The 25,235-nt window shown below is 42.9% G+C and overlaps 1 protein-coding gene across 1 annotated transcript; it reads right to left on the bottom strand.

The window, feature by feature from the left end:
- Positions 1 to 472: 472 nt before the first annotated feature.
- On the bottom strand, positions 473 to 23,200 carry cavin2a (caveolae associated protein 2a). The gene is made up of 2 exons (XM_084545055.1): positions 22,518 to 23,200; positions 473 to 4,683 (listed from the first exon to the last, which is right to left on the bottom strand). Exons 1-2 carry the CDS (start codon positions 23,079 to 23,081, stop codon positions 3,811 to 3,813), a joined length of 1,437 nt encoding a protein of 478 aa, XP_084401181.1. The 5' UTR covers positions 23,082 to 23,200; the 3' UTR covers positions 473 to 3,810.
- Positions 23,201 to 25,235: the final 2,035 nt, after the last annotated feature.

The following is a 25,235-nucleotide window of genomic DNA, read 5'->3' as shown; positions in this document are numbered from 1 at the left end:
CATTTTGATCTGAGCTATACACGTGTTAAATTTGACTGCAACTTGCACGGTTGTTTGCGTGGACAGAGACATAGAAGCAACTTTGAAATGCACAGTAGGTGTCTCAAGGACTGTGTTTTGCCATGATGACACATACAACTATAGCTGGTATAAATGTAATTTTGTAATTTGTACAAAGCAACTCTACCATCGTGGATTCGTCCTCAGCGTTTAATTTTAATTTCACATAGAGCCTTCTAAATCCTCCTGAACACCTCCTTTTACTGAGACTAATCCTTCTTTACCCCTTTACCTACCAGTCTAGATTACAGCGCTGTGACCTATAGCTAACAAATTTGCAATGGCCTAAGGAGCAGCTTTTTAGGTCAGGCACAAATCAGCGAGTTTATGACATGGATGACGCTAAAAATATCAGGTACTATTGTGTCTTCCTTTACCTTGAGTACTGCAAACAGAGGTCAAAAACACAATGTCACTGTTATAAAATCTTTATTAATGTATCCAACACTAAAGTTTGAAAGGAAAGGCCTGCATGTTTACAAGGCGCGTCAGGAGGAGCACATTTGAACACTCAGGTGGCAGGTAATCGTCTGCTGTGAACGAAACGTCTTTGGTTCAGGTGGTTAATTAAAATAAAACCATGTTTAACACAATGTCGCGACCTGACAATGCTGTAAGTGCCAGGTGTGAGCCAGATTTTCACAATGTGATATCCAAACAAATAAAAAAATAAAACAGGTGTTTTGCACAGATACACATATATTTATGCATTTATTTATTTTAACATTGGCAGACAAACATATCACCAAGTAACACATGTGCACGAATAAGCAGAAAATAAGCCACACACTAAAGCCTAGTAGTGTCTGATCCCTTTTCACTTCTGTCAGTTATACAAAGAATGAAAATAAAACTGATAAGCACATTTAATAAACACAGATAACGAATAGTTTTAGATCATAAAGGTCTAATTATTTATTGTCTTCTTAAAATTCGCACTGAGAAAATTGGCTTTTTATTTTTAGTAATACACAAAGCACTTAGTCTGTCATACCTCCCATGCTGCATTTACCTGGACCTGCATTTGTCAAACTTTGTAAAAGAGAAATAGTGGAAGAAACCCTTCGCTTTTAATCCCACTCACAAAGATAAGAATAAGAATTATGTATGAATTAATTATTTTTTTGACCTGCAGAGTAGTACTGCAGTAAAGAAACAGAGCTGAACATATACATTTGTTTCATGGCTGATAATAAAAACAATAATACATCAGCTGAAACAGTTTAATAAGGAATATGTAATTTAAGTCATTTGCATCTGAATTATATGCGATAATGTTAGATATGTTCTCCCTTTTTGGCCTTTATCAGGGGCGTAAACAAACAAACAAACAAACAAACAAGTATAAATCTGTACTTGTCAGCGTGGCACTAGATCTTATATGATGGCTACTAACAGCAGATTTTCAGCGTTCGAACCCAATTCCTAATGCTTCATCCCTATTTATGCACTTATACACTGATAATATACAAGCTTGTTAAATATTCACAAAGATTTAAAGATTTCACATAAGTCACCGTAACAAAGTGTCACTATACGACAGAGAATGGTTGAATCAATACACTTATTTTTATTGGCAATTCATGGGATCGACCAGTTGGCTGCAAGAAGGAGTTAGTTCACTTAATAAACGTGTGCTATTATCACTTCTGTGATATCAAGGTCTTGTTTTAGAGCAATCAAATGTGATTATTAGAAATGCAATAAAAACACTGTATTGCATAGTTTACATACAACGAGTACTTGAGGCGCCATCATTTGACTCTCTAAAACCTATCATATGCCTGTGGGGTGTAGTCAAACTGAAATACTAGTTTCCTAATCCTGCTGTGACAGCTGCTGGTATGTATATCCCCTAAACATATTTCAGCTCCCATGCTCAGACACATTGCAGACTCTCACAATTTGAGAACCTTTCTGCCAAGACGCACATCTGCCTAACCAAAGGCACTTTTATCATCCCTTCCAACTACTGAAGCCCTTTTCCCACACTTCCCAACACACTTGCCCCCCCCTTCCACTGCACGCTGATGCCCAGGAGCCTCTACAGGGGCAGAACACCTGTGGCTCCACAGAACCTCCTCTTCTTTTTCCACTGTCTCAACAAGGAGGCCAAGAGCATGAAAAATGGGCTGAGCAGGAGTCATCCGTCAAACCTAGGAATGCTGTCCTCTGCCTTTATCCACTTCTGTGACCTCTCTAGTATCTGGATGCTTGGCACCTGGTATCACTTGGTAAATTATTTTTAGGAAGTCATGGCATGTAACTAACTGCTGGCGAAGCTCTAACGATGAGCAACAAGAGGAAGGTCACTTTATGGAAACTTGTAGGCACGACTTCCAAACAAAGTTGCTTGCAAACGATGCGTCTGCACGCCCTTTAAACTTTCTCTATGTAGCTGGTGTAAAATCTTTACTATGGCTGAAAAAGCAAGGCATCCCTTAGAGAGAAGTGATCCACGCCTGACAGAGGCATGTTTTACTTTAACTCTAGTCTACGCAAACACAAGAGTCCATCCCTTCAGGAGTGTAGATACTCATACCAGCTTGTGCCAGGTAACGGCACTGTAGGAGTGTGTTTATGCGTGCATCGAGGCAGAGTGCATTGAGTGATGGTGCTCTGGGAAATTTTTCAGATAGCATCCAGGGTTTAAACATATGGAAGTGAGTAAACATCAAAACCCAAGTATAATTAGTAACAAAAGTAATAAAACAAATCAGATACAACATTAGCTGTATAAGTACACACACTCAAGGCGAAATTACCGTACTATTTTATAGTGTTTAAGCTGTAAATACTTAGGAAGTAGTGTGCCTTACATAGAAAAAGTACATAAACATAAAAAGTAGTAGCCCTGTGACATTTAGTGTCTCTTGTAAGGTCCTTAGTGTTGTTAACATCCTTTTTGACGAAACTCACATCTATTCTGTTTTACTTTTCTGTGATGCAAAGGTTAATTCCTGGTTTATATCATATCACTGTAGTATGCAGCTAATGTGAGACGTTATCAATGATAAGACTGGGAGAAATGAAACAGCCAGAGTCAGCCAGACTACTGAAGTCACCTGTTAGTTAAGTCCAGGGCCGCTTCAGTGCAGGCCCAGAGAATTCAGTAAACAACCTCTAGTCCACCACTAAAATCACTCCGGAGACCTTTTCACTGAAAATGCAGGAACTCCCCATTCCAACTCTTGCATAGCCTGGCAACACGCTGCCTCAACTGGCTGTGCGCAGCACCACTGTTGCCAAAGATTTACTATTTTTCACAAAAAAGAAAAAAAATCACAAAGAACAAAAGAGGCTATTCGTCAGTGAGGAAGGGAGGGCCGGAGGCAGATAAACACAGGAGGAGGGAGATAGTTGTTCCAGTTCCCTGGAAATGTGCACCGACTGAAGTGGTGGGCACTGGTTGGTGAGAGTGAGTTATGATGTATTGCTGCAATTTTGCCTTCTTTATTCAGCCTGACTACTGGGTTTAGGAAACTGATTTACCGGATGCTTCAATTGGAACTTTTTGGTCTGTGCTGGTGATAATCAAAGATAGTGTTGAAGGAGAGGTTCAGGGATGGACTACCTCAAGAAGTTGAAAAGTGTCTTTCTAGCGTATGTGAGTGCTAATGACAAGACTGTTTACAGTGGAGGGATAATTTGTGCCTGCTGGGTGTTCGTCCAGTAATTGCTTAAACTTGAGTTAAAAAAAAAAAAAGAATAATTGGGAAACTAGATTTTGATGCTCAAAATCAAATCATATTAAGACACTTGCTCCACAGCAACTGTGGCTTGTGGAAGCTGGACATCTGCTGCTGTTTCAACAGGACTTTTGTGTTTCTCCTCTTCCTCTTCTTCTTCTTCCTCTTCTACATCCTCGCCAACATCTTCATCATGCTCTGGAACTGCCAGGCCAGCAAAACGATCCCCATTGATCTCGCACTCAATGCTTGGCGCTTTTCCGTTGATTTCCAGGTCTGCCTTCAGACTCTCAGGGGTGGAAGGACCCATCTCTTCATGAACCTGCTTCACAAGGCCCTCCTGGGAATGCACCTCTGCCAGTGGAATCTCAGCATCAAGATTCCCCAGAGGAGGAATCTCCACATGGGCTTCTTCTCCAGGTGAACCCATGTCTTGTGTGGGCTCCTCCCCATCTCTGACCTTCTTCACATTGAAGGTCATGGGAGACACCTTGAAAGAGGAGGTCTTGGCAGTTGGGCTCTTGGGGTGGTTAGGGGTGAGGCTCTTCTTGAGTTTCTCCCGTTTCTCCGGGGGCACGATCTTGGTGGTGATCTGGGTCATCTTCTTCTCGATGCTCTGGCGTGAAAAGGCTTTCTTGAGGCTGTCAACCTTCTTCAGGCTGGAGCGCTTGAACTTGTCAGCTCTTCTCTCATATGAGACGGAAGTGCCCATCGCAGCCTCACCCTCCTGCATGTATTCTTCTCTGAGTGCTGTAAGATCGTCCTCATCGGAGGACAGGCTTATGGACTGGAGGCCTTCCTCTTGGGTGTGCATGCCATCAATTGAGCCTGTAACAGATGGATTACGCTGCGTAGATTCCGCATCATACTGGCTTGGTAGCGGGGTCTTAAGGGAATCCTTGACGAACACGGTGGAGGGGATTTCATTGTCTTCCTGCGGGGAAATAAAAAGATAGAAGTGTGTTAAAAGCACAATCATTTGGATCAGTTCTGAAAAATTATGACTGCTTGAATCAATCTTAATTTGACTAAGCTGACCTCAGTCTTATTGTGTTTGAACTGGTCATGGTCAGACTAAGACTTCAGGTAACTGATTATTTCAGTTTCTGTAATTCTAGACCAGTGATCAGAGAGGTACTTCAGGTATATTCCAAGCACACATTCCCAATAAGCATGCTAATATATACTTCTTGGGCAAGTATTCACTGTAAATCGAAGTCTGGGTTTAATACACTCTGGCTTGGTCTGTCTGCTGAGGACTGAAGAAACCAGTCTCTGCACGCCTCCCGTTTTTCTCTTCAAGACATCTGAGGAATTCCATCTGTTTCTTAGCTGGAGTCAAACACTTCTCTTCACTTTTTCTTTTATATCTCTCTCTGCCCTAAGCCCTCAACTATGAACACACGATCACTGTAAGAAGAGTGAGATGGACACAAGTGAGTTTAATATCCTTCACTTCCTCCTCTATGTGTTAGTATCTTCATTCTTCCTCCCTTTGCCTCTGTGCCCACTCATCTGTGCAAAATCATGCAACTACACCCATGCGGGCACACATATATGAGGGGCCGTTAGGGACATTATTCAGAATTAGCCTCTCACATACACACGTCAAACGCAAAACTCTTACACACACACGTCAAACGCTCTCACATGCACACGTCAAACGCTCTCACATACACACGTCAAATGCAAAACACTCACATACACACGTCAAATGCTCTCACATTAACACGTCAAACGCCCTCACATTTATATGTCAAATGCTCTCGCATATACACGTCAAAATGCTCTCACATATACATGTCAAAATGCTCTCACATTAACACGTCAAATGCTCTCACATTAACACGTCAAAATGCTCTCACATATACATGTCAAAATGCTCTCACATTAACACGTCAAATGCTCTCACATTAACACGTCAAAATGCTCTCACATTTATATGTCAAATGCTCTCACATTAACATGTCAAAATGCTCTCACATTAACATGTCAAAATGCTCTCACATATACACGTCAAAATGCTCTCACATTAACATGTCAAAATTGAATAAAAACGGAAGGCGTTTGAGTAGAAAAGGAAGGCGTTTGAGTAGAAAAGGAAGGTGTTCGAGTAAACTGAAACTGTATTGGTGGTTTGCAGTCACGTGATTCCAATGACGCGCAAATTTCAGATGGGGGGGCAGGAAGTGTCTTGCAGGCAGGATACCGGCAGGACAACGGCAGGAAAATGTTCAAGTTTTGTGTAGTATATGGCTGTACTAACCGGGGAAAACAAAAAAAGTGTCTTTAGAATTCCCAAAGTGGTAACCCACAAAGGGGATCAATTTAAAAAAATGACCAAAAACGGCGACGGACGTGACTGAAAAACTTCTTCGGTCCACGTCTTCGGTCAGAGAGAGCGGAGTCCGACAACGCCTGTGTCTGCAGTGACCACTTCGTGAAAGGTAAGGCTACAGTGATTAAGCTACTTACAGAGCTGGCTAAAACTGTCAAAAATACAGAGCAGGGTATTATAATATTACAACATAGCTAATATTAGCTTCTGATAACCCTCTGGAGTTCTAACGTTAAGCTATGTGCCGATCTCCAGTGTCTTTGTTTTTAGCATTTCTAGCTAACGTTAGCTATCGCAACCAGTTGTTCTCAAATTGATGACATTGTCTATCTCTGTACAGTGTACAGAGATAGATTGAGATTGAGATGGCCCTATAGACTTAATATGAAAACGGTGGAGAATTATTTCATAGACTAATAACATGATGTAAACTGCAGTTCTCCCTCCTTACTCTCAGTGCATGGTGTTAATCACATTTATTTTATCTAGGCTGCCCAAGTGCTGTCACAGATGTACGGTTCATCCTGGCTACCAGAGAGGTAAACCAGTGACAGAGGCATCACGTCAACATGAAAGATTGAGGGCCAGAAAAGCTGATCTGACCAACACTGATGCAGAAGCGACGTGCACCGACACCACAGATGCATTGCTCCACCTCCGTGAAATACAGAATAATGCATGGAGGTTGCATGTAGCCATGTTACATTAACTGTTTTGATAACTATGTATCATACCCATGTATTTGTTTACCTCAGAATTCATCCTAAACAATTACCACCACCTTGATGAATACAATTTGTAAATTATACAACTAACCTATCTTACTCCCTCTCATCCTCTTGCCAAATATATTCTATATATGAAACTCCTAAAATGTTTTAATGCTATTACTTGAGTAAATTAATTTGAATCAATTGAGTTACCTTTGTGAGGCTGTTTTTACACAAGTATCTGTTCTTCCAATTGAGTAAAGATGTGTACTTTGGGCTCCTCTGTATATTTAACGTGTTTTTATATTTGTTTTCTTACAGATAGGTATTAAAAATATTTCATACTTTGTCTAGAAACTGTCATAATATCCCAAAATCATCCTGATGTACTTACTTCCAGCTAAAGATGATAGACAATATTGAGTTATCACCCTGCCATACTTAATTCATAAAAGTCATTTAAATTGACATCACAAAGTGGCCTTGGCATATTTCGGAAACTCATTTATTTTTTTAGTGATAGATAAGATTTTGACCCATTATGGTCACATTCTATGAAAACCTATGGACATACATGTATAGACATGAGAACATATAAACATTTGATTCATTTTGACAGTGTTGGAGAGTGGGTGATAATAGTTAGATATCCACTTGCACTTTTCCATAGTACAAGATTCACTCTTTCATTTTAACACCAGCTTCAATGGCACATAGAACTGCTCCAACATGTGAGCAGGATTCTGACAATCTGTTGGTAAAAGGGACAGAGAAAAGGAATTATGCATTTACAGATCAAATCTGTTTTTCACAGTGACATGCACAGTGATACTATTAAGTAACAAACAACTAACAGACTGCTTTGTTTACGTTGCTGAGAACCTAATTTAGTTGTGCTTCTCTGCTTTCTGAACTTACTCTTAAACACCAGACAGTCCTCTATGATATGATGCTGTCACATTGTCATGTTCAAACAACTGGACAAATTACTAAAGCAGGAATAAAGGTGGTCTAATTTTGACTGTTTACATGTTGATTTGGTGTTCATTTATTATGACGTACCCAACCACTACAATTGCAATGTGCTGTAACAACTTCTCCGTTGTCCTTAGCCACGACCCACGTTTTCAACGGTGTCTCAGTAGACCTCTGACAATGGTTGACCTAGAAACATTAGGTAGAAACCAGTTAGCTACAGGTAGCCAGTTAGCTTGTAGCCTGGTGCCAGTGGTGCATTCATGTAACGTTACATTAAAGTTGAAACAGCAATGTAAAGAGAGTGAATTACATTTACTCACCCGGGCAAAAATATGACAGGAGTCATTCAGTGCTGCTTTGGATCCGAGGCCGCTGACCCAATCACTTGTATGCCTTCATTTGGCTAGCGGTGTAGGAGGTCGGGAGGATGAATAATTTGTGATGTCGATGGCCTCCAAACGAGGCAAGTCCGACAACAGGTACGAAAAATCACCTTTACTTAGTGTGTATGGGTCATATCCTACATATTTTTCTACTTCTTAATAATACCTGCTACGTGCAGGCTCACCCTACTCGAGTTTCCATCATTTCTAATTACCGTTCTCCACTTCCTGCCCCCATCATTTCCGCGTCATTGGAATCACGTGACTGCAAACCACCAGTACAGTTTCAGTTAGTTAAGCCGTTTTGCGCATGCGTCTGTTCTTTTTTCGCCTCTTTCAACAACTTCCTTTCCTACTCAAATGCCTTCCGTTTTTATTCAATTTTGACATGTTAATGTGAGAGCATTTTGACATGTTAATGTGAGAGCATTTTGACATGTTAATGTGAGAGCATTTTGACGTATATATGTGAGAGCATTTTGACATGTTAATGTGAGAGCATTTTGACATGTTAATGTGAGAGCATTTTGACGTGTATATGTGAGAGCATTTTGACGTGTATATGTGAGAGCATTTGACGTATAAATGTGAGAGCATTTGACATGTTAATGTGAGAGCGTTTGACGTGTATATGTGAGAGCGTTTGACGTGTATATGTGAGAGCATTTGACATGTTAATGTGAGAGCGTTTGACGTGTTAATGTGAGAGCATTTTGACATGTATATGTGAGAGCATTTTGACATGTATATGTGAGAGCATTTGACGTATAAATGTGAGAGCGTTTGACATGTTAATGTGAGAGCATTTGACGTGTTAATGTGAGAGCATTTTGACATGTATATGTGAGAGCATTTTGACGTGTATATGTGAGAGCATTTGACATATAAATGTGAGGGCGTTTGACGTGTTAATGTGAGAGCATTTGACGTGTGTATGTGAGTGTTTTGCATTTGACGTGTATATGTGAGAGCGTTTGACGTGTGCATGTGAGAGCGTTTGACGTGTGTGTGTAAGAGTTTTGCGTTTGACGTGTGTATGTGAGAGGCTAATTCTGAATAATGTCCCTAACGGCCCCTCATACACATATGTGCATATCCAATGTTCTCCTCCACTGGGGATTCGTGTGCTGGAGTTTTCGCCCCCCTCCCCCCACTGCCCCTATCCTTTCACACCCAGGAGTGAGTGGAGAGTGAAGGTGCAGCTTCAGTAGTTGACATACTCTACTAAACATTTGAAATGGCCACAAACAAAGCCCCTTTCTTGACAACTTAAAGAAATCACCACTTGTTTCTTGGTTCTGACTTAATGGAACACACTGCACAGCCTTGTTTTTATGGGTAACAGTGCCAGCTCATGGCTGCATATTGGTCAGTTAACTTGTATACATTAATTTGCTCATAACCAATTATATCCAGGTGAGACTTGATTTAAGAGACTTCTAAGCTGCTAATGTGCAGGACATTTCTGAACAAGCTATGACTATAGGCCTCCACTCCATTTTACTACCTGGAAGCAGGTGAAGTGGATTTAGTGTTTTCCTCTAAATATGTGAATGGTGCTGGGGTATGTAAAATCTGCAAGTGTAATGTGCACTCACAGAAAAGTACTAGAGTGAGTCACTTTTGAGATGCTTCACTTCAAACTATGCAAGTATCAAGCACCACAGAAGGCCTCACTCAACCTGGAACACACTCTAGTAACATACTGTACGCATTATACACTACCTGTTTCCTTTCACCATGCACAGTTGGCACTGAAGTATGACTGCATTTTAAAGAATGCATAGCAGCTCTTAGGATATTACAGGTGCTTAAAGCAACAGGATGTCTTAAGATGCTGTACGTCTCGGGGTGTCATTAACATGCTTATGGACCGGGCCAACCAGATGCTTTAGAAGACTGCCTCCTGGCCTCTATACATCACTGATTGTCATTGTGTTGAGAAGGCCAGAAGTATTATGCATGCTGTGTCTGAAAACCTAAACTATTCCATAGTACATACACTGTTCTTGACAAGTGGGAAGCCTAGAAAACCCCCCATGTTTTTTACCACCTTGCAGACACCTGATATCTCTTACCTTGATCTCTGACATGCTGACTTGATTCACAACTCAGGTGTGTGCCAAGCATGCGTGGCATCTTACTGCTAATAAATCTGTCAGCGTGTTCTCAAAGACACAACATCAACTTTAAGAAGAAGGGAAGAGAAAGAAGAAACATAGCACAGTGCATACTGTAATAAAGGGTTGATAAATTAAATATACAGGTCGTCTTATGTTTTTTTCTGATGTGTGTAGACAGATAGTGAGAGTGTATTTACCACTAAAAACCACTAGAGGTATGCTATTCCTCTTAAGAAAAGCTGGGAGTCATGATGCACCAAAGGTTTGTAACTTGAAATCCAGAAAGACAAAGGTAGCACCTTAGGGAACAGCTCTGGTTACCACTGCCTCTCATTTAGTTGAACTGTAATCCCCCCTTTCAGTTTTGTTCTTTGTGCCTCCCTACTGTTGTACCTGACTGAGCAGTATTTGAATGCCTCATTTTGCTGCTACTGTGACACTGCACCACACCCACAGAGAGTTCACGCAGACTCAAATCATAAAGTCAGGAACTCCGTGGGTGACGGTGTATGTATTAAACACATTAGCGATAACTGAGAAATGACAGAAAGAAAACTCACTTCTGCAAACACAATGTTACTTCAGGCTGCATGCTTATCTCTTTTTCATCCCTGTGTGTACATTTCAGATAGAGTCAGGCAGTTTTAATCAGAATGAAGTGTGATGTAGCTCAAGGGTTAAGCACCCACCTAAATCTGACCGGCCATGATTAGAAAATCAGAGCCAATTTGGCCTCTCCTGACCCCCAGTGGACCATTCCCTGATAATAAAGACTAATCTTTCCCTGATTGCTTGGTGGTGTTAAGGTTTCTAAAGATTCTATCTTGATACCTCTGCTCCTGTCTGGGCACGTCATAGACTTTCTGATTTGGCCCAGACATGTTTGGTATAATCAGTGTGGGTAGTGAAGTGTGTGGGAGGCAGCAAATGAAAGTCAAACTCAGCGAGCGAATGAGAGCTGAGCCCACCTATGACTAACTGTGTAAGACTTGCTGCAGTAACATTGTTTTATTGACGTTGCTCGTGGTGAAAAATACAACGAATGCTTCACTTGTCAATATCAATTGACCTCTGCTTCAAGGGATCACACACACTACCAGTAGCGTCTCCAGTGGCAATATCACATACAGTTTTTTGACAGCCTCTACATCTAGGTTTGTGTTTCTTTTTTCCTGACAACAATCGGTATTAGCACACGTAGGACCATACTATGTAGAAAAATAGGAGTAGAGTGCTGTGATAGAACATGGACAAAGAGCATAGAGCAGTAGATACACTGCAGCTGAATCAGTGGCGTGGTTGGTTAGCGCTGATGCCTCACAGCAAGAAGGTTCCGGGTTCAGGACAAGCGGTTACAGAAGATGAATGAATGAATGAATGAATCAGCTATCATTTGCGTTTCAGTAGTCAAAGCAGTCACACCATTTATGGGGCAGATGGTACTTTCCCATTAGTTATTCCCAGACATTCATAGCTGGTCTCTTTAAAGCTAACACAAACAATATTTCTGGATTTCAAATTACAGGATCAATAATCAGGCCAGACACTACGCCTGATGCAATAAATACTTCTTAAACAAATAATACAAATGCTATGAGGTAACTGTGTAGTTTTTGAGTAATTGAAAGATCAATGTAAATTCCTAAGAACAAAACCAACCCTTTTTATCTGAAAAAAACAACAACAAAGCCAATAGCATGTCGTCCACAAGCAGCTCCTGAGCCTAACATTTTTGCAATCGGTACTTGCACAAACATTATCAACACTGTGGTGGCAGCTGGTTTGACCACACAAATACAAAGGCTGGCTCGATTGCAGTGCACTCATCCACTGGACATAGACTGCAATATCATGGGGAAAGGTTTGCATTACAAAAAGAAAAGAGTAACCCTTCACCCACTGGCTGCCCAAGCAGTAAGCCTGTGTGAAATTAGCATGTCCCCAGTTTAACCCTCAACAGTCTCAAGCAAGCGAGCCCAAGTAAACAAAGTTTTCCTAAATACCATTTGACCCTGGTCTGTCCTGTGTGTGTGTGTGTGTGTGTGTGTGAGGACCTCACATTCTGGCACTTCTCTCTTGGGAACCCTGTTAATTATCGTACCCTCTAAGCGAGCGCTTATTAGCCACGGAGCGCGATACAGTATGTGTGCGTTCGAGTGTCTGTGTGCAGCCATGTAGGACGTGGACTATTGTTTAAGAGAGCTGTTGAAGAGACCGAGATGAAAGCACATAAAAAAAAACCCAAAACAACAAAGTTAATTTAGTGTGACTGCTGGTTTACTGTACATTAAAGGGTGCGCACTACAAAGATATTTTGTACTGGAGGTTATGTAACACATTTCAAGATCTCATTTAACAGTTGCATGGTAGAACTACCATCTAATTGAGAGTCCTGCAAGGTGTTACTTAGCCAGAGCTTATGTAAGTCAGCTCTGTGGAGTCTCTTGCTCTCTTCACATGCAGAGATCAGGGAGGGGCACGACAGAGTTGCAACTCAGTGAAAGAGCTGAGATGGGCTCATGTTACTCAGCGAGTGTCTGTCTCTGTTTACACCACATCGGTAATGATACCCTATACGGTTTCTTCTTCATCTGCTCTCAAGTCGTTGTTTATACATGTGTCTGTGAATACAGGCACCTGCACACATCTGCAGTGAGTACTATATCCATTCCAGGGGATGAGTCGTACTGGCTTTGGGGATCTAGACTTTTCGCCCAGAACCAGCATGAGGTTGAGATTATGGGTTGAAATGCCTTGACATGTTCCATGGATTGCAGGGAAAGCTGGTAGAGACATTCATGTCCCCCTCGGGATGATTTCTAACAGCTTAAATCCCCGGACCTTTCATGTAGTGCCATAAATACCGGCTAAACTTGTGACCTTCGGCTGCAGTTTCTGTTAAGCACAGGTTAGCAAATCTTAGTATGCTAAGATTCTGGAAGAACAAGATGAATACAATGAACATCAAATCTTCCCAACAATATCTATGTGAGCATATTAATGTGTGCCTCACAGTTCAGCCTCTTCATCTTATTTCTGTACGCAAAACTCCAGTAAAGCTCGATGCACCTGCAACAGATCTACACAGAACCTACGGCACAGCCAGTGGTCATTGCAAAAATGTGTACCGCTGCAATGGAAGTCGGCGGCTTGTCAGCTGTCTTGAGTTCCTCTGTGTACTCCAGACCGTGGCTACTGGAACTGATCAGTTCATGTTGTAGCTAATAAATGCTGAACAATGCTGCGCACAAAAGAGTGAAGACATCTGAGTAGATGGTGTGAAGGAGGAAGAAGGAGGGAGGATTTTCAGCGTTTGTGCGGCCGCTGAGAGACGTGGACGAGGAAATGCATTTAGGGCCAGCCGCGGCGTATATGTGTATTACTTCTTAACTCAGTTTGCTTGTGATTTTATGTGGGACAATACAGTTTATAAACTGATAACACAGTCAGAAAAGTTGGTGCTTCCTGCTTCTGTCTGTCCATGTATGGATCTTCTGAAACAATAAAATCCAGATTACATCCCCTCTCCACGTTAATCACTGCCATCCCTCATAATAGCTTCAGTTGCACTTTCCTCAATACACTTCAGATCAAAAACACACACATATTTGCACACAGGAAAAATATTAAAATGTCACATCAACGCACTAATGGCGAGGCATAAAGCCACATATCAGCCCATATCGACCAGTTTTGCACATAGCTGATTATGCGCCTTCATGTGTATGTGTGCACATCAGCAGTTGGGACAGGTGTGTTCTGTGGGCCTTTCATACGACGAACGGAAGGTTTCTGAATCCTACCAGACGAGGTTGGTGCAGGTGTGTTGGCACAGTGAGTCAGGTGCCTCCGGGGGACTGCACCAATGAGAGTGTAAACCATCGTCACCACAGACACTACACGCGAGAAAAATTTTGTTCAAAAAAACAAACGGAGCGAGAAGAGAGACTGCAGAGCAACTGACGACTGCGTCCACAAAGTGCACACTTTTCAAACAAGGGGTCAAAGACAAAGTTCTGTGTGTTTTCTTCCTTCCACTATCGCTCATTCTCTAAATTGGCATAAAACACTGTCCCTACACTACAGCCCTTCAGTGGACAATGGCAGCGCCCCGACAAGCAAATTTGCCTTCATCTGCATATGTTTTGATTGCAGCACATCCCTCCCATCACAACCCAGGGGCGCTGCTTTACATTTCACCCCTATCTGGCTCGTTATGTAACAATCCCGTCCCCTCCACCTCCATCCCAGTGTGCATGAGGGGCCATCTGTGGACACGGGAAGGAAGGAAGGAGGAAAGGAAAAGGAATTCTGCTCTTTGTCACGGGACTGTGTTATCAAAAAAACTTGATAAACTCCAAATGTCCTGCACTTATAAAAGTAGAAACAAACACTGGAGCTACTGAGCTTCAATTGTGAATCACACTTTTTGGCACAGTACCTATAAAGCCTTGCACCCCTCCCATATCTGCCTCAGTAAAAGAAAACACGGCATGTTTACTGGCTTTGTGTGCTTGTGTAATTGCACAACACAATAACCAATTCAGGCGCGATGTCATGCTGACGTGCTGGTAGAACGGAGATTGTGGTGATCTAGAGAGGCTACCATTACTCCTGTTGACATAAATGATGATCCTGGCGGACTGGAAGCCCGTCCACGTAACCGGTCTTTTACAGGACAGCAGTCTGCACGCTCTAGATGAGGATGTCTTTCATATTCTGTATCATCCAGTTCTCTTTATTAACTCCACACATGTAATGATATTCATTATAATACCCCCCTAGGTGACTGGACCTGTGAGGGCCTGTGTCACTTAATGCACTTCCTCTACATCAACCAGATCACGTCACGTCAACTAATCTAACCCCGCTCCTCCATGATGAATGGTGCAAAGCGGTGAAGAATGTCTTCAGCAGTGTCACCGCAACATTCCTGCACATTCACAGCTCGAGTTCCTCCAGTTCTGACTATGTAAAACTCCTTCAACTATTTGGCTCAAATCTCCATAGGTCCCTCTTTACGCAGTGCTTCAGAACAATCCCATGCATGCGAATCAGAACCATTGTTTGATAAGGGCCGAGCAGAGATACCGCAAACATTTTTGATAAGGCTCCACAATGTTTACAGAGGTCAAGGGGCATGAGCGTCCACGGTGGAAGCAGGAAGTCATCATGTTATCGCAAGGCAAGTTGTGTTCTCATGTTTTATTTCAGAGTTGAGAACTAAGAACGGCGAGAAACAAAATGGCAATTGTTTTACGTCTTTGCGATTGTTTCACGTTTTCCGTCTTCCTGCAAATGGCTGTAGAGGCCTTGGTAAAGATCGGTTTGAGAACAAGCAAACACGCAGATGGAGTCCAAGGGCAAAAATAAAGGAGTTTAAAGACTATCTTTGTTTTTGTTTTGGTTTTTTTTCTGATCCCATGAAAAAAACAAAACTCCCAGTACTCCCAGTTTCTTTAGCTATTAAAATAACTCTTCGCCTCTGATAAGTCCCCACCTGCATCGCACATGATTCACTGCGGGTGTGAAAGAAAGTGGAGAGGGCACAACAAGAGCCAGAAACTGTGAAAGAAAAAAAAAAAAGAAGATTGCAAGGGAGCTTTGTTACCTATTAATACCTGTGGTATAATGAAAGACGCGCTAAATATGTGTTCTTGCCACATCCAAAACAAAGACGCGCATTGCATCATGGGATATGCGGGGAGGCGACACACAGCTTTATTGTATTGCGCCTATTCCTTCGGAGAAATCTGGCAATATGGCGAGGGAAAAATGATACGAAAACAACACAATTCAAACCTGAATTGCTAGCATGCTCAATCGCACGTTATTTAGACCGATGCTCAGTCAGAGTCCTAAACTTTGTAGACACTTTTCTGTGTTATTAGAGCAGGTGAAACTGGTATTTTGCCGCAGGAATCTGCAGTTGCTAACTTGCCTCACAGACTGAAACAGTTGAGCAGACTTGTCAAACCTGAATGTGACATCTGGCAGAAGAGCAGCAAGCACTTAAGGTGATAGCGCCCCGTCCACATGCGTATAGATTAGCTCTCAAATACAGTTTGCATATGTCAGTATAATCTCTTCTCCAAACTCATACTATTGTGACTAGTAGACAAAACAGGATACATATGCGTACTTTTTCTCTCTCTCTGGATTTATCTCTTCCTATCTCTTCTGCCATTTTGACTTTCTGCTGTCTGAAAACCCAGATGATTATCTGAGGTATTAACCCCAAAAGAAAAATAAGAAAGTTAACAAAGCTAAAATCCGTGATGTAAACAAAACTTCAGTGTTCATTTGGAGCACGCCTTAAAGGCTTTGCAGTTGTTTCAGAGGTTTTACTCTTTTGAGGTTTGCACCAGAGCCACACTTTGCTAAAAATAGTTCAAAACTCAACGTGGAGGACAAAATGCATTCAAGTCACTTCTTGTGTAGTGGTGGTTACAGACGCAACATTTCTCCAACTCCAGCATAGAATATGTCATCTTGATGGTATTGATATTAAGGTATTAGTGTTAAACTGCATTTGTATCAACGTAACGGGCCTTTACGCAGAATACATTTTGACTTATCATAAAGAAAAGTGCGGGTGTCACAGTTATTCATGGTCTAAACACTGCCAGCAACCAAGGCTAAAATTATGTGATGCAATCAGCTCAAGTGTTTGTCTTAAAGTGCCTCTACACAACTCCAAATCCTCAACACAACCATGTTGCATTTAACAAAGATGGAAAGCGCACATTGCGTTCTGACAGTTGCTGCAGATTTGTCGGCTGCACATCCACGATGCAAATCAGCCGTTCCACCTAATCGCAAAGGTGCTCTACTGGATTGAGATTTGGTGACTGTTGAGGCCATTTGATTACAGTGAACTCATTATTGTGTTCAAGAAACCAGTTTAGAAGTGGCTATCAGAAGATAGATACACTGTGGTCATAAAGGGATGGACATGGTCAGCTACAATACTCAGGTAAGATGCTCCATTTAATCTGTACACAGCTGTTAATATAAGATAGATAGAATGGATCTATGCTTTCAAGTTGTTTATGCCAAACTCGGACCCTACCATGCAAATCTTGCAGTTGAAATTATCACTTATAAGACCAGGCAACTTTTGTCCAATCTTCTATTGTCGGATTCCTATGGACCCTTGCAAATTGAGGTCTTAGTTTTCTGTTCTTAGCTGACCGGAGTGGCCATCGGTGTGGACTTCTGCTGCTCAAGCCCCTCCTCTTCAAGGTTTAACGTGTTGTGTATTCACAGATGCTCTTCCACATAACTCGCTTGCAAGTAGTAGTTATTTGAGTTACTATTGCCCTGCTATCCACTCGAACCAGTCTGGACATTCTCCTCTGACCTCAACAAGGAATTTTTACTTAGAGAGGTGCAGCAACTGAACTCAGACCATGTTCTGTAAACTCTGTAAACTCTAGTGATGGTTGTGAATGAAAAGCCCAGTAGATCAGCAGTTTCAGAAATACTCCATCAACAACCATGGCACGTTCAAAGTCACTTAAATCACCTTTCTTCTCCGTTCTGATGCTCAGTTTCAACTTCAGCAGATTGTCTTCACTATATCTACACGCCTAAATGCAGTTGTTCCCACGTGACTGGCTGATCAGATACTTGCATTAGTTCGATCCACTCTATCCATTCCTTTTAGATAGAGGGTTTACATGGTTTGTCTGTGAAGGTTCTCAGTCATCCAGGTCATGGTATATCCAACAAAGGTTCAAAAAAAGGCAACTGGACTTGTAGAGTTTCTCTCAAACTCTCCAACCTTTGTTGGAGGTTTACATGGTTATTAGGCACTAATATAAATAGTAATCAAAGTTTACACCAGGGGTGGTGTAAACTTTGATTACTATTTATATTTCAATCTGATTGAAAACTCCTTCCTCTTCTACTAGTCTCTTGCAACTCTTAAGGTTGTTACGTGAGGACATTTTTGTGTTGATTGGGCTATAAATATCTACTTATTAGCAGAACGTCACCTTATTGTCCACGTAAACATAACGAATAAGATCAGTTTGCACTTCCTGGAATACAAGTTTCTCCCATTTTTGCAAAAGCTAGCAACATTTTCCAGTTCAATCCTGTGAAAGGTGAACATGTCTTTTGCCTTAGCTCAGTGAATGAGCCAATCCATCAAACTGTCAAAGTAATGAGCGGTTACAGGGGTTAGCCTACTTTACTCTAAAGAGAACTTACACACTAATTTCTAAGAAACATTACTGCAACTTACTTTTTTTTCTTATTTTTCCTACACTACTAGTAACAGTCAGAATAAATAAATGAATAATACTGCCTCACATACACATCGCTCCTTTAGTGGAAACAGCAGCAGACATTAACGTAAGCAGCCTATTCTTCTCCTTTATTTTATGAGCAACAGGCTAAAGTTTGATGACACGTAGGCCCAGAACCTGAAAGCAGAGAAACAGCTAGCGCTGCTTTCTGCTTTCCTGGTGTAATATATCACCCGGAAGAAAGAGACACTCAACTAATCTCAGCTGTAGCCTGCAGCCAGCGGCCTGCTCAAACTTGTGGAAATGTGATTTTATAATGGAAGATTCTGCAGGGAACATGCACAATATGTGCTCCAATTACACTCGACTATCTTATTCCCCCTGAACATATTTTATTATGAAAGATAATAAGAAATATAATACGCTTTTTGCTGTTGATTCATTAGAGTTTGGCTTAAAGGGTTTCTCTTGTAGCATCGGTCGCGCTGCATTTGATTTTTTTTTGCACGAGATGGGACCAAAAATAGACAAGCTGAACATTTTTCTACTCCGTGTCATTAAACTACAGTAAAAGGTAAGAGCTCCGGGCGAGGCTGGGAACAGCGTTACCAGTTCTCCGTCCTCCGTCTCAGAGCATGACTGTGTTAAACAGCCATTATTTCCTGCTGCTGAGAGCTAACATTAAGTCTCAACCTTTGGTCAAGTGTGGCTACACAAAAGCTCCATGACGATTGGCAGCAAAGCAAACAAAATGACAGTGACATATGTTAAGCCTCAAGAGCGTTGAAAAAGCCTTCAGTAGAGAATGAGTCAGGACGTGGCGAAAGATGGAAATGCTGTTTCACAAGCTGTCTTACTAATTCATTCTAACTTATTAAATGGGTGACACCTATATATATCTATATCTATATCTATATATATATATATATATATATAATATAATATGTGACTGAATGAACTACCAGTCCAATAGCAACAGAATGCAACTCACTGTGTTTACTTTGGCTGGGGAGTATATTTCTTTTTCCTACGAGGGATATGAATGTTCTTTGATAGTGTGTGAGCGTGATAGTGTGTGAGAACTTGGACTACTGTCACTCCCTGCCTCTCTCTCTGCGATTAGAGATCATCCCTCCAAAAAATTTAAATAAATAAATAAATCACCAAACATCCTCTTCCCATCCCGGCGAAGGAGCCAGACAACTGTACTCTCACCGCTATATAGTTAGCAAAACTCTGACTCTGGCCCGTCAGAGAGCGCATAAAAATCTCACTGCGTTCAAATTCAATTTTCCATTGTGGTTGGAGTGTTTGCTGTGATGAAATAGCTGCTGTGAAATAAACACAGATGGGAACATCATAATCTGCCCAGACATAAATTACTTCTGTCGCAGGAAATGAAATTCCAAATACACCGCATTTGTTGCAGCATGTGGCGGCGATGTAAATTCAGATAAGTTAGAAGATCTCCAGGGCGACTGTTGATATTTAAACTATCAGGTAATGAGTCTCTGTGACAAATAATAGAAAAGGAAAATATCTGCTGTCTTTTAGCTTCTCCAAACAGAAATTAATAAAACTGTCTTGACACGGGGCACAGTGGAATCTTAGATGGCTGGGAATTGTGTGTGTGTATGTGCGTGTGTGCATGCAAGAGAAAAGCCATGTGGAGACAGGAAAAGCACTGGTGCGCGAAAACAAACAAACAAGGCCCAAGCAGCGGTAATTAAGTCCTCATTAGACCCTGTTATGCACAGGAATGCAGCGGAGCGGCAGACAGTGCTGTCATTTCTGACTGACCGTGGCCAAAGCCCGGAGCTGGTGGGGACCCCCGCTCTGTGCTGCAGTGGGTGCTTACCCAGAATCCCTCTGTGTTTCCACCTCAGCTGGCACGTACAGGGTGATGAGTGTTTTGGATCAATTTTGCCGCGGAGAAGGGCCCCTCGGCTGATAGCGGCAGGGCTTCATACGCGTTTGGCACTTGGTTGTGCAACGAAAGCACGTTATCAAAGAGCAGCGTGAGGCGTGCAGCATGTGTGTGGTTTCAGGGAACCGGGACAGGTGGCCCGACCAAAGGAGAGAAAAAAATGGCTGCATGCAAGCTGGAGTTTGTTGAAAAGTGCGCCAAAAGGTATCAAACAACAAACTTAAAGCGCAGAACTACACTACAGAGAAGATAAAGACACAATACTGGCAGTACAAAAAGAGATTAGGTGAGGCGGATGGTGATGGTCACAGAAAGAAGTCAACCCAGGAGAAGGAACAAGGGCTGCACTAAGTTCTTTTATTACCCACTCCCCTCAGGCACACCGAGTCTCATTTACCAGCTCTGTAACTGCATACACCTGACCCAACACATCGGCGTAGCATTCAACAGGCGAGCTGCTAAGAACGCACACGCCCTTGAGGTCATACCGTGGCCTTACTACACCCATCTGCAAATGCTCCACTCTTTAGTTTGACTTCGGAAATCAACAGTACAGCCGGAAAATGCCCACACAAACTTTACTCCAATGTGCTTTTATAATATTCAAATACTGTTTGAAGAATAACTGAAAGAATAAAACAAAGGATTTGACAGCGCCTTAAAAGCAAGAACTATCCACTTTATCTCCAAAGTAACAAGTGGCTCCATTCTAGCGTGACCGGGAATTTGATCAAATCGATCCACGGTGCCTCGCCCACAGACACACAGCCAGCTTGTACAGAGTAAGGTCTTGGCACCTGATGCATTTGAACAACAGAGTCTCAGTACCTGGGAAACCAGATAACAGCGGCAGTTAAGAGCTCTTAGTGGCTCTGGCTGTGTCAACAATGCCCTCCCCCTCTCTACCTGGGTAGCGCACGCACACACACGCACACACAAAGACAAGCATGAGAAGACATGCACGTATTATTCATGCACGAAGACTCCAGTCTTTTTTTTTTTTTTTGGTTGAAAGGAAATGCATCCGTCAAATACAGCCACGGCCTGCGCTGGCCTTGCATGGCAACCACTTAACACAATAAACTCCTCTATCTGCGCATCAAGAATGCAGGGGAAGATCTATCTCGCTCCGTAAACAGACATTCGGCTTGTCATTATCTAAGTAAGGCGTTGTTTATGTAAGGTTATTATTCACACTCTCAATTCTCTCTGGTAATGAGAAAGCTGAGCACGTTTTCTGCGGCAGCATGGCGTCTCACCCTCACAGGTGTGCCGCGGCAGCTGAAGCAGGGAAACCCATCCAGAAACCACTTGCCCGTCTCAAATATGACTATGGGGGTGTAAACAAATCTAGTCAAAGTCAGCGACTGAGCCCTCCTCCATTATCCTCTGTAGCTCCATTCCCAGACACACCCTTCTTCTCTATCTCACACACTCTCTCTCTTTCACACACACACACAGGAAGAGACTCGGGTGAGTGTATCAAACTTGATAAAGCCTTGATAAGGTCGTAAGTAACCAAATTCTATTCCCCGTTCTTGCACATCTTGTTTCACAGCGCTTCTAATGTTCAGCTCGACAAGCCTTAAGTGTTGAACGTGTTCTAAAGTGCTGATGGCCTACAACACATCACGTGTCAGTGTCAACCAGGCACACAACCAAACACATGCGCCACTGCAGTCAAATAGGAATGCAAATAACACTGAAGCACACACGCTAAAGAGTAAGTCCTCATGTTGGAGTTCATTTACCTTAAGGGCTAGACCAGCCATTTGAGCTCTTTTGTTTCCCATGATGCACCTTGACAACATCTGTCAATTACCTTATGTCATCTCTAAGATCCACATCTCCACTTTGTAACATTGCATCTATCTGATTCAGTGATTAGGCCTCAGTGTTAGCCTGCATAGCTTGGTGCCATCAGTGTGACATCACAAGGGTGATATTTATTTTTTTCACAACAGCTACATCAAAACTGCCTCCACAGATGAGTGGTACTCCTCGCATAAATCTATTTAGCTGGGCTGTCTTAGAAACTTTCTTTTTCCCCCCACCTGGAAGATGAGCACTTTGAAGTGGTTCCTCTTCAGCAGGTGGCTGTGGTTGGCCTCCAGCTTCTTCACCTGGACCGCCTGTTTGTCCAGGCGCTCCTTCACGTCCTTCAGGTGCACGCTGACTTTCCGGGAGCGCTCCAGCAGCTTGCAGACGCTGTTGGACGTGCCGACGTGCGTCTTGGACAGGCGGGTCACGTCGCCCTGCACCACCCGCACGGCGTCCTCCAGGTCGGCCTGCCGCTGCTCCATGCGCTCCTGGTTGTTCTGCACCGACTCCAGCATGTTGACCAGCTTGTCCAGCAGCGCCACCACGGTTATGGCGCTCACCTGGCCGCGGTCCACGGGGCTGCCGGGCGCCACGGAGTTCGGGCTGGTGGGGCTCCTGAAGCCCATGCGGGAGAGGGTGCCGGTCGGGGTGGGGGAGGACGGCGCGGACGGCGGGTTGAAGCTCGGGATGAGCATCTCCGGGTTTTCGGGCTGCTGCTGCTGCTGCTGCTGCTGGGGGATGGTGTGGGTGCTTCCAGAGATGCTGCTGGGCTCGGCGTGGGACGCGTCTTCTTCCATGGTTCACAGGTGGTCAAACGTCCCGCTTCGAAAGGAGTAAACACGAATAGCTTCGCAGTGATTTGACACACTCTCAGGTGCTGCTGTCACTTGCTCCAGCTGAGGACTGAAGGAGGGGTGTTTCAGTTCTTGGGAGTTGTTTGGGACGTCCACGCCCCTTTTTTTTTTTTTGCTCGCACACGGGCACAAACACGCTGTGAACTTTCAAAACACCTCCCCTGTAGGCCAAAGGGAGGGGCGAGGTTGCTATGGAAACCATGTAGGCCTAGCCCTATTGACAGTGCAGAGGCAGGGCTGCTGCTGCTGCTGTGTGTGTGTGTGTGTGTATTCCTGTGTGCGGTGTGTTTTCATGTGACTGCCATCCATTCCACTCTGAGCATGCCTGGGTGCATTTGCAAACAATGTGTGAAAGCTACTCTTGTTCACTGCGCTCGCTGCTGGTGTGTGTTTGTTTCGTGCCAAATTACGCTGGACTCTCTACTGAACTGGACAAAACACTAAAAGGACAATTAAACTGTGCTACACATCATTTGGGGCCGCTTCCTGTGTTTTCTCACACGCTGTAGGCTGCGACAGGCGCTGCTTTCTTTAAGCCAGGGACCAGGCCACGTGTGTTTTTTTTTCGTGGTGCCTGTGCTCACATGTTGTATGTGGCGCATTGGGGTGTGTTGCGTGTCCCATGTGTGCCCCCTTTTCCTCCCCGCTCTTGTTTTCGAGCTGTGTGTCGTGGCATGGGGCACACAGACATGGAAATGTGGAAATCCCTGTTTCAACAATGAGCTCATCGGTGCCCTGGCATGCAGCCCCGGCCTCTCTCTTTCTCTCACTGTAAATCTTTTATTCACAGTCGCTTTCTTAGCCTAATTTTAAAGTAAATATGGCGTTTACCTGGAATTTGTCACTGTGACGCAGTAAAAGTTCCTGGGTGTCTGCACATTTTACATAATGTGTTTTTTTTTTGTGAGCGATTCAGAAAGCACAGTGCATTAGTGGTATGACAAGTTTTTTTTCTACTTAACTCACTTGCACCACAGACCATGAAGAACATTCAAGCCTTAATAAATGATCTGGATTCCTCGTCCATTGTCTCATCTAAGATCTGGAAAGAGTAGCCACACCCCTAAACCCAGAGAAGACTGTTTACAAGGCCTACAAGTGGCACACACAGAAACGCCACACCTTAGAACAATATTAAAACATGTCAGTAGAGGCCACAGTCCTCCTCAGATCCAAATCACCAGCCTGGAAGCCAGACTAACTCCCCCAGTTTCTTTTTTGTGGCGGAAAGTTGGTCTGGAACCGCTCCGTTGGGAGCTGATTATGAATTTGATTCGTTTGGGTGGGCTTAATTGGGTGAAGGAAAGGAGAGTGACACCAACATATGTGCCATATTTTTTTCTTTGTATCAATTGAAACATGTCCTATTATGAAATTCAAATGGAGTGTTACCAGACTCATATTTGAATGAGAACTGAGTCTGGCTACACCTGGCGACCCAATCACACCCATCAATAAGAACCAGTGCTTTGATGTGATGTGATTTTGTTTTGCTGGCCTCAGCGGTAGCAGCTCATACTGTACATTCCTGCCAATTTAAACAAAATGTCTATTCTTTTCAAACAGACCAACGCCTAGGGGATTGTCAGCTTCTCTTAGTGCATGCAAAGACTGCAAACAATTGTCACTTCTACAATATGTTAATAAAAACACACAGAGTTATGGGAATATGTTTTCACAACTACACAAGATCATGAATGTATTTATAAAAACTGTACAAACAGTACAGACAGTAGTGGAATATTTGTCATGCAAGTTCCTTCTTGGCTAAAAGTGGCTTGTGCAGTGTTTGGGGAGTTTGTGGTCATATGGGAGGCTATTTTGGGGAGGTTAGTGAGTCTTTGGAGCAGGGACAGTGGTGAGAGTGTTCAGGGTTCTGATTGACCTGGGGGAGGAAGCTGTTGCTAAGTCTGAGACTCAACTCATAGAGCAATACCAGCAGCAACCACTAGAGGACAACACGACACAGCAACTTCTCCTTAAACTACTAACTTTACAGTATTTGTAAACAGCTACATCCCAGTATTAATGGTCACTGTCCATAATGAGTTTGAATCTGCAGTAAACATTCCACAGTTATCACAGATGGGTCGAACA

Source organism: Chelon labrosus (genome assembly GCF_963514085.1).
Source record: "Chelon labrosus genome assembly, chromosome: 5".
Lineage (NCBI taxonomy): Eukaryota > Metazoa > Chordata > Actinopteri > Mugiliformes > Mugilidae > Chelon > Chelon labrosus.
The sequence above is the reverse complement of the archived record's forward strand: the minus strand, read 5'-3'. Positions and strand labels throughout refer to the sequence as shown.